The sequence below is a fragment of the Phoxinus phoxinus genome (genome assembly GCF_949152265.1).
Source record: "Phoxinus phoxinus genome assembly, chromosome: 1".
NCBI lineage: Eukaryota > Metazoa > Chordata > Actinopteri > Cypriniformes > Leuciscidae > Phoxinus > Phoxinus phoxinus.
The window spans coordinates 25,581,746-25,592,193 of record NC_136876.1 but is presented as its reverse complement, the minus strand read 5'-3'; the positions used below and the strand labels follow the sequence as shown (position 1 = coordinate 25,592,193).

At 36.3% G+C, this 10,448-nt stretch overlaps 2 protein-coding genes across 2 annotated transcripts; one reads left to right on the top strand and one right to left on the bottom strand.

Annotated features, from left to right (window-relative positions):
- Positions 1 to 178: 178 nt before the first annotated feature.
- Positions 179 to 2,716, bottom strand: ptx4 (pentraxin 4, long; the record flags this gene model as incomplete). The annotated part of the gene is given in 6 exon segments (XM_079634409.1): positions 179 to 244; positions 247 to 323; positions 326 to 398; positions 401 to 460; positions 464 to 774; positions 2,629 to 2,716. Coding segments are annotated over 6 exon segments (675 nt in total).
- A 3,655-nt stretch (positions 2,717 to 6,371) lies between these two features.
- Positions 6,372 to 10,262, top strand: litafd (LITAF domain containing). The gene is made up of 5 exons (XM_079629325.1): positions 6,372 to 6,378; positions 7,943 to 8,010; positions 8,172 to 8,267; positions 9,285 to 9,459; positions 9,542 to 10,262. Exons 2-5 carry the CDS (start codon positions 7,968 to 7,970, stop codon positions 9,660 to 9,662), a joined length of 435 nt encoding a protein of 144 aa, XP_079485451.1. The 5' UTR covers positions 6,372 to 6,378; positions 7,943 to 7,967; the 3' UTR covers positions 9,663 to 10,262.
- Positions 10,263 to 10,448: the final 186 nt, after the last annotated feature.

The following is a 10,448-nucleotide window of genomic DNA, read 5'->3' as shown; positions in this document are numbered from 1 at the left end:
ATAGGCTAATTTATATATTTTGCTTAACAAATGTAGACTGTGACAAAATTATGATGTATGTTTATTTAAAGCAAAGTATTGATTGAAAATTAAAATTGTTAAACAGTGACAGTAAAAGTTTTTCTGTCTAAAACTGTGGATACGCGTTTATAAATGCATTTCAATTTCATTTTTAGACTCAAAACCACTCGAAATATCTACTTCTGGCTTCTTCCTTTGGGGGTTGAATATGTGGGATTTTTTTTATCGAAGTGGAAGTTGAAAAAGTGAACTATTGGTTGTACAGTGCTCTACCTGGGTTGCCGTTGTCTGTGTCTTATTTTGTGTGTCTGTGGTTGTTCGGTGTGCCCAGAAGTTGGCAATCCATCTCTCATTCTGTGTTCTTCTGACTTTAATTTATAGGCTGGACATGCCTCACCTCACCTTGTTGCTTCCTGATAACATTGAGGGGATCTAAAACTCATGCATTGGAAGCTGAAATGATCTTAAACAACTCTTGCATCTGACTCTCCAATTTCATTATATGGGTCTGATGTCTTTTGAGAGGCCAGAAGATCCTGCATCCCACCATGCAGACCTGATTCCTCAAGGACTCCAAAGAACTGATGTGATTTTGCTGGTTCTGGATCTTGTGGGACCGCACAGTTCTCTGCATATGGATTTGTCTGAGGTTGAGATGGTTGTTCTCCCTCAAAGCTCTTCTCATGTTGGCCAGACTCGAGTCAAGCCTCTTATTCCAGGATTTGAGGGAATTCAGACTGATCTCTGATGTTTCTTTAAATGCACGGAGCAGATCCTCTCAAACTGCAGACTAAAACACTTGAAATCAAGAGTCAATGCTTTTGGAAATGTTGTAGTTTTCAGCAATGCTCTGAAGATGAGTGAAGGTCATCCATTGAAATGTTTTGAACTTGGAATAGAGGAATACATATCAGATACATGTAATTTGATATTTGAAGACAGTATGTTAAATGATAAACATGACAAACTGCTGATTCAGCCTTCTCAGTCTTTGGTTTAAGGGTTTATTTGTCTTAGTTGGTGCTCCTCACTGTGTCCAGGTCAGAGGCACATCAGCAGGAAGATTATGAACAAGCCACTTCTGCTGGTCCATCATGGTCTCTTTACCTCCTTTACAGCCATGTACAGCCGTCCAAATCTAATACAGTTTGTATACATCCTTATTCCTGGATGTTCTGAAAAAGATTTTGCCTTTCCTTTGGTGCAGTGGACAACAGGGAAACTAAATCATGACTAAATAGATTTCACAGACCACAAACAGAAATCTCCAAACAAACACACATGCAAAACACGTGTGAACACAGGCAATCATAAATATTTCCAAGACAGAGTGCAGGAATATGAGTTGTAATCTCAATTTAACCTTCAGCCAATCAAAAATAAATTTTGTGCACAAGGTCTGCATTTGTCTGTATAAAGTAACACAAACTGTTCAAAGCGTGGGGAAAAAACAACACAAACATAATTATAACAATGCAACATATAAACATATATTATGTCTGAGGTATGATTTACAACATTTAACTTTAATATGGCTGACCAATTTAAAGCACATCTGAAACCTGAAGTCTGAGCCCAAACAGTTTCAGCTACCCCTAGAGGTGGTACAGTAGCAATGGACAAATTGCACTCATGGATCATGTTTCAGATTTTTACATGCATTCTTTCTGCAACCAGTGCTTACAACAGCCTGGGAGAATAACCTCCAAGCTGAATTCGGATCTGTGATTACTTTGCCACTAAATTTGGAGTTGATCACAATTCAGCACTAAGATCTGGATCATAACACAGGCTATTTACATTAAATTCATTTCAGTTCACAGGTCGAAATATTTCAGTGCAGCTCAATTAAAATAAATAAATGAACAATACATGATTGAATAATGCCTAAAGGGAAATTTGTTCAGATTGAAACACATGTACTACTACATGTAATAGATATAGAATGTCTGTTAGGAAACATTCAAATAAATAGTTAGCAGATATTAAGCAGACAGTCTACTAATACTGTAATGAGAGTTAGTTGATACTATAAGTCACTTCATCAAGTCAAAATCATCACCATCAAAATAAAGTGTTACCATTTATTCAGCTGCTCGATGGCAAAAAAGCAGAAAGTGTTGCTTTTACTGTTAGCTTTATACTGCAGATAATATTATTTCAATAAATGATCCTGCAAAAAATGCAAAACTAACAAGATTCTCATTTTAAAGTTATTATTTATCCTTAAATTAAACATGATGCATATGCACAGCATTCATATACTCTCTGCATCAGTTTCTAGCCTTCATAATGTCTTTATCACCACAAATCTGGAAAGATGACTAAAACAGAAAAGGTACTGGTCATTTTCTGCCCTGGACAGTTCAGTTTTTCATTTTCTTTCACCCTAAAACACAGTGCGAAACTCATATTACAGCAGTAGATTGGGCCATATTTTTATTTGCTTTTTTTTTTTGCAGATGTTTCTGGTGGACTTTTCTCGTTGGAATGTGATTTATGAACGTTCTTGCCCTGGTTGTCATTCCATGCTTTATGGGAACTGCACACTTAATCTCTTTTTCTTTTTGACGTCCTACTAGATTTGTTTCTTAGTTGCAACCACACCCTGCAGGACCACATATTGATGCCCGTTCACTTTCCCAAAAGTTACAGTATACTCTTCCAAAGATTTCCTGTGGATCTTTTCCGTCATAAGTGACATTTAAAGGCAAAAACACCCCTTAGATGACAACTATTACTGTACTCTCTGAATTTTTTACAGCTTTCTTAAAATAGCTCTATGAAGCCTTGAACACATCTTGAAAATCCAGTTTGGTTGGATATTGCATGCTGACTTGTCTTGTTACCGCAAAATAAAGCAATGAGCCATAGGAGCCATATACTTTTTCAAGTGGTTTATTGTTTTTATAAAACTGCAGTAACAGCAATCGACACACAAACGTTCAGTAAGAAGTTATGAACAATAATCAGAATCCACTCTGTCCATAAGTGACATGGTTTATCATTGTAATGGGAGACTATAGGGTTAAGGTTAGAATGTATGTTCACAGTTGTGTTTTTATACATCAGTTTTTAACTAATCTCATCCAGTCAGAATTTGGAATCTGAATTTTTTGTGCTTTTTAAACTGAACTAAAGCATGCTATGCTAGGAAATCACTTGCAGTGGCCTAAAGGCTTTAAGTAAAGGTTTTGGAACGCGTTTTGTTCAAAACATCTCACGTGATGTTTATAACTTCCCTATCGGTGTTTCTGATGAATCCTCATGAGCAATGGCCTGCAGTTCAGTAATATCCTTGGGTTTCAAAGCAGCCCAGAGCATCACCGAGCCCCACCATGCTTAACTGGCAGTTTTCTTTTCAGCATATGCTTCATTCTTCTTCCTCCAGACATACCGCTGAACCATAGGGCTGCTAAGTTCCTGTTTTGTTTCATCGCTCCACAGAACAGAATCCCAAGACTTCTGTGCCTTATTTATATGATTTTGAGCACTTTTCTTGTGCTTTTGGGTCATTCAACCCTCCCGTTTTTCCCAGGATTCTCCTGTATTTTACCTTGCTATCCCGTTATCGTCCCGTTTAAATATTTTCCCGTATTTCTCCCAGATTTGAATCTTTCTATAATTTTTTTTAATATATATTAAAAAAAATAACACTGGGCGCAAACCAGTTAAGAGGAAATCCCACCCTGCAGCTAATTTCATTGGTTAAGGTTACAGTGACGGGTATGTTTAGGGATCAGTGTTTGATAGGCAATCTGTACTGTGATTCACATGACCAATAAAATCTTTAAAATCGGCTGCAGGGCGGGATTTCTGCTGAAGTAGTTTGGGGGGGGAACAAATCGCGCAAAGTAGAACAGCAGAATCCCGAGGATGGACGAACATGAGAGAGATGGCATTAACACACGCAATAATGCCAAAATGTCCGTTTTGTCGAGTATCCTCATACGAGCAGTCTGAGGATCCGCGTTTCTGAGATCCGCGTCTCTGTCAGCAGCTGCTGGTTTTAATGAGACAGCAGCCAAATAAAGCTTTCTGTCAGTAAAGTTAGTCAAAGAACTAAGGTAACTGAGAAAAACACTGTTTCTTTTGACTTTTGACCATATTTCTAACATGCAGTCAAACGTGACACTCAACAAACTTAGCAAGTTCAAGTATTTCATGTGTTCTAGCTCAAGATCACCTGGTACAACTAATGAAGATCTTGATTAGTTGCATCAGGTGTGCTTGAGACAACACCTGTTTTGCAGATTTGTGCTGTTATGAGGGATTCTATTCAGGGGGTAAAATAATTTTGAGACTGCAGAAGTCATTAAAAGTTGCATTTTCAGTTGAATTTGGGGAAACCACTTAAAAAATTTGTTATGTTGAGCTATTTCAATTATTTTTGTTTGATTTGTTCATTGCAAACAACTCAAAGTCTGTATATTTTGTCAATTAACCTGATTTGCACTGGGGGTTGAATCATTTTAATTACAGCTGTAAATAAAAAGTTGCAAGATGTTGCAACATGTACAAATAACCAGAGATCATACTCTTCCAGTGCACATCCAGAGGAAATTGGCAGATATACTCTCCTCTCCACCTATAGCAGGTGTGTGTTGAGCGCACTGGTGCCGTTGTGGCTGCCGTCGCATCATCCAAGTGGATGCTGCACACTGGTGGTGGTTGAGGAGAGACCCCGACATGATTGTGAAGTGCTTTGGGTGTACAGCAGGACATAGGAATGCGCTATATACCTCATTCATTCAAAATACTACAGGCCCGACAAACTCAACATCAAACTATATTTGTTTCTCTGTAATCGTCAGCAGAAGGTTTGCAACCTTTTGATGGAATGTGAACAGAAAGTTTGATGACGGCAGATGGAATGCTGCCGGACAAGCTAAACCGCAGTAAAAGGAGTGTCGCACAAAAGGACGCAGCTGAGAAGCCGAGCCCACTCTCATGATATCAGCAACACAGACTCTTCCACTCCCTGCCACACCTGGAGATCTCATGAAGTCAGCTCACGTACCCCTCATCCATCCATCGCAATAGTTCTTTGACCTTAGCCCATGTAGGGACGTTCATCTCTCTTTTAAGTAAGTTTTAATGCTGATGTGATAGCGTGTAACACAGGCTGAGAGCTTACACTTTAAAACAGAAAAAGAGCCTGAAAAATGTGAAATATCTTGCTGGAAACCAACATTATCTAATCTAGTTCGTTTCAAGAAAGGATTTTTCACATTTTTCAGACAACTGTAACATGTTGTTTTACATCTTCTGTTTGTGGCCTAAAAGAGAATCCTGTTCAGTATAATTAACAAATCAGGTTGACATTGATATTAACATTACACTTTCATAAAATGTATAATCACTCATTATAAGCTATAAAAGTTTTACTCTTTGATGTCATTGATCACACTATTAAAGATATAGGCAACACTTTACAACTATCAAATTGTTAACATTAATTAATGCAATAGGTATCATGAACTGACCTGAGAAACTATAGTCTATACTACAGTTCAGGCTACATACTACTCTTCAGGCTACTACTAGTAGTATTTTACAAATATACTTAATTATTAAATTGTGTTTGTTCATACTACTAATGTTAATTTATAGATCATGAAATGTTAAAATGTTATGCATAAGTAAACATTAGCTATCCGGATTAATAAATGCTGTAAAAACCTTCTTGTAAAGTGTTAGCAAAATAGTCTACATTACTTCTGTTACTTTCTGACTCAATTCTACTAACTGCCTATTGGTATTTAAAAAAAATAGTTTTTTATTTTTTTACTGGGGTCCCATCAATGTTACCGTATCAACATTCACATTTCCAAAAAGTTCTTAAAATATTCCATTATTACATAATAACTGTCAAATGGGTTTTAACAATTTGATAAGAAAATAAGTTAATTAAAAAAAATACTATTCTTTATTATCATTTTTACACATACATCTTTGAGGGCTCTGGGATTACATAAGGGTTAGAGTAAAGGAGTCACTACATAATATATCAACTTCAACTTAGTTTTGATTACCATATCTGACCAACTTCACATGATAGCAAACAATATTTAGGTTTACATTCATATACTGTACCCCACTATTGATGCTATTAGCGAAACTGAGAAAGAAACATTTTAAATGAATGATGGATATGCCATGAACTACAGCCTTCTTCCTGTTTCTGACATCAGAACATTCATTAAAGATGACAGAATATGTTAATGCATACTAAGTAGGCAGGGGTGGAGCTGGTGGAGTGAACAGCTTGTAAACGCCATCGAAACTGTTTTTTAGTCTATAACCATCAGCAACAGGACAGGTAAGAGAGCTCTCTGTACAGTTTTCTGGATTTAGGTGGGGCATTTTTGATGATCTAAGAAAAGGTTTAAGAGTTTGAAGTATTGAGTAGCCTACTCAACAGTTTTGCATTGCTGTTTATATTCCTTTCAGGATTTTTTTCTTGAAATGTTAGTTTAATTTAATTAGAACTTATGCTAAATGTTCCACGAATGTTGATTAAAATGATTTATTTAGATTTTAAAGGTGATTTGCTTCAGATTAGAAGGCAATAAAAGAAAAAGAAAAAGAAAAAAAAGAAATCGTGAAATCGTGTTATGCGTTGTGCAGTAACTACCCCGTTCACAAACACATTATGGTATTATTTAATAATGTATTTTTTTTAAGCGATTAGTCTTGAGGAGGCAATAACACGAGTTATTAATGGCTAATACAGTTTCGAACAGTACAGAATAGTACAAGACAGAACAGGGATGAAATAATTAGAAAATATAGCCTACGTTTTTCTCCCAGTCAAAATGTAAATTAATAAATGTAAATGCAAATTAAATTTGTATTTTAGTTTGAATGTTAAGCTCTATACACTGTGAAAGATGATTGCTGTGATTATTTATCACAACTTAAATTTCACATTAGAATTAAAAATAATGTGTTGTTGTCAGAGCTCTAAATCATCATTGAAAGACGGCATAGTGAATGCTTTGATCAAAGCTGCCCTGAGCAATAAATGGGGCTTTTGACTTTGTGTGCTTTAGCTGTAAAACAACTGATGTATTTGGACTGTGTGAGGTTTCCAGGTCACCTCCCGATACACCTAAAATATAATACAATTAACTTTACAATCATTTATACACTTTCAAATGTATTTGGTGGGAATATTTTATGTTATTGTACCTACACATTGTGGATCTGATATATTTGGTTTGTGAAGTTCAGGTAAACAGACTGGAGCTGGTTTTCCATAAGAAGCATCAGGGTTTTTATTAGTCAAGTATTACTACCGCAGTTAGACATGTAGTAGAGCAACATTCCACTTCTATCATTGGGTGGATATCTGTATCAATCAGTGCCTGGGCTTGTAGAACTGTTGTCTTTTTGTTATCTAAGGCGTTAACCGCACTGTAGCATCATGGACATAAAGGTCACATGACTTAATAATATACTAATAATATGTCTGCATTTTATACACTTTGGCAAAACATGTCTGCTAACATGAAGTTGGCTGGCAGCTACACATAGATTGATGATAATTGAGCAGGAAGAAGAGAAGTGTTCAGATTATTTTATTGTGGAAAGACATGTCATGTCATCCCTGACTTTCTCAGTCTTCCCCCTAAACTCAAAGGTGTTGCCCTTTTAAGACGGTCTCCACCTTTCAGCTTCTTTACTGGGCATTTTCTGATGTTTGTACTCACAACAGTAAGAGACAGCTAGAAATCCTACTTACTTACAGTACAGTTTTCAAATACCTTGCTCACAATGTGACTTTTTGAACATATCCTTTTAGTTGCCAGCATATATTGTCATTTTATCACACTTTAGCATATGTAGGCCTAAGTATATTGCAACAGCCATAATAGCAAACATCACATCTTGAGACTTTTATTTTATTTTGTCCCAGCAGTTTAAACTCAGCCAAAGACAGAATGAGTGCTGACGGAAGGGACCCGCCTCCGTATGTCATACCAAGTAAGTTGCTGAGTCTGTGAGTCATCATTGGTCGTTTTGAATGACTCATTTCATGATAATAATCATAATGATGAAAGCAAGCCAGTGACGCAAATGTGAAAACCTGAAATATGAAGGGAAATATTAATGTTCTACCGTATCTTTCCTCTTGACATCAACAGTCGGTGACGTCAGGGTCTACCACGTGCACACCCCGTTCTCCCCACACAGCTCCACTATCAGAGATTCTGTAATCGAAGAGAAATCATCAACACCTGGTCAGTCTGTTATCTGTTAATTATCGGTGGGAAACAAAAGAACTGGCCATGTTTTAATCATGCCAGGATTTTACTGGATTTGACCATTATTAGTGTCCTTATATTGTGTATATACATTTAAATAAATAAGTTGATATGTGCAGAGTGGATGGTTTATGGAAGCCCGTTCCCATTATGGAATAAAAAATAAATCTATATAAAATGTATTATATCTTTATATTTATCTTTATTATATCTCACAATTCAGATTTTCTTTCTCAGAATTGTGAGTTTACAACACAATTCTGACTGTTTCTTGCAATTTCAAATTGTGAGTTTATATCTTGCAATTCTGACTTTTTTTCTCTCTCTGCTAAAAAAGCTGTTCTCCTACCTAGGCCATGGTTTTCAGCTAGTTTTAGCCTGACTAGCTGAAGAAGTGGTTAATACCCCTCGAAAACCAGTCTGCCAGCCAGACATGACCTGAAAGACCAGCTAAAACCAGTTAACCAGTTTATGTTGATTTTAGCTGTTTTTTTTCTTCTTCAGCAGGGTGATGAATTATGAGTTTAAATCACGCAAGACTCCCCCCTCCTCATAATTCTTATTTAATATTTTTAAGAGCCACCTAATCTTGTGATAAAAAAGGATCTGTCTGAGAAAACTAACAATTGATGTTAACTTGAAATTGTGAGAAATATTTATACAATTGTATTATATAAACTCGAAATCCTACGAAAAAGTCATAATTGCAAGATATAAACTCAGAATTGTGAATTATATATTTTTTCAAATTTGGAAATGTACTTCCATAGCCTACATGTTCCTGTTATTCATGAATGAAATAAACGTATCATGCACGAGTCTTTGCGACTGGTTCCTGTCTAGGAAGGAAAAGCGGTCAAATCCCAAAGCTGCACTAAATATAGATATGCAATTATTGGACCTGAATTTACTGTTGTATAATGGTATATAAAGACAAGATAAAAAAACAAAACAAAAAAAACAATACTTACTAAACACATGCTTCTCCTGTAGTTCAGTCCCAGTCACATGAAGCCAAAAACAAATTCGTCAGCTATGATTCATATGAGCTGGGCCGCAAGCCAGGAATGGCCGCCTGCACGCACTGCCAACAGCAGGTCTTAACCGAAATCAGCTACAAAGTGGGAGTTTTCGCCTGGCTGACGTGCTTACTCTTCATACTGTGCGGGTAAGAGTCCATTTGAATTTGCAGATGAAAACATCAAATCTTGTGTGCACCGACAAACTGTGACGGTCTTCCTCTCTTCCAGATTGATTTTATGCTGCTGCCTGATTCCACTTTTCCACAATTTTTTCAAAGACGTCATTCATACATGCCCGAAATGCACTAAGATCCTGCACATTGAAAAAAAGAGATGCTGCAGTAGCTAACCCCGTCCCGGGCCGTCTCCTCCCAGATTTGAGTTGCACCTTACACAATATGAAGGACACTTTCAGACCAACACAGATGTCATCTTATACAAACTTGGCCGTATGAACTTATGCTTCGGAATGTTTGTAACTAAAAACCTTTTGGTGTTCATCTGGTTTAGTCTGTATTATTTTATTCACAAATGAATACGAATACTCATGGTTTTGATTGTATATCTATAAAGGACTCAGGGTTAAGGGTTCACAAGTTTGAGGTGTTCACAGAATTTGATTTGGCTAACTACATTACTGCATCACATAATGTATATATCACCCATTTTGCCATCAATGGCAGCATATAGAGTGGTGGTTCTCAAGCTAGAGTCCATCAGCAAACTTCAAAGGGGCCTCAAAATGACTTGATTTGAACCAAAACAAGCATTAAAACATCTAAAGATATTTCTAATTTTAATATACTTCAATGTTTTTCATTTGAAGAACCATTCACATGATCTAATAAAAATACCTTTCTACAGCTGGAAAAGTCATGTATATTAAACTCAATTGGAAAAGCTCTAAAATATTTACATGCTCATGTCAAGCTCTAAAAAAATTGTATAGGGTACAAATTGTGTAATAAAAAAATAAAGTGTCATCCTTGTACATTACAAACAATGGGAAAAGTCATGGAGCCTTAGAATAGGGTTGTGCTGTTTGTTAAATAAAAATAGAAATTACACTTTCAAAATTTGCTTTGGGTCACTGTTTAGCCATGATTCACTTCTGTAAAAAGCCTTGGAATCTTTA

Bases quoted from the DNA above. Each gene is read 5' to 3' on its own strand.
- litafd (XM_079629325.1), top strand. From the start codon at position 7,968: ATGAGTGCTGACGGAAGGGACCCGCCTCCGTATGTCATACCAA. The intron at 8,268-9,284 runs GTCAGTCTGTTA...CTTCTCCTGTAG, and splicing joins AGAGAAATCATCAACACCTG to TTCAGTCCCAGTCACATGAA. The intron at 9,460-9,541 runs GTAAGAGTCCAT...CCTCTCTTCCAG, and splicing joins TTACTCTTCATACTGTGCGG to ATTGATTTTATGCTGCTGCC.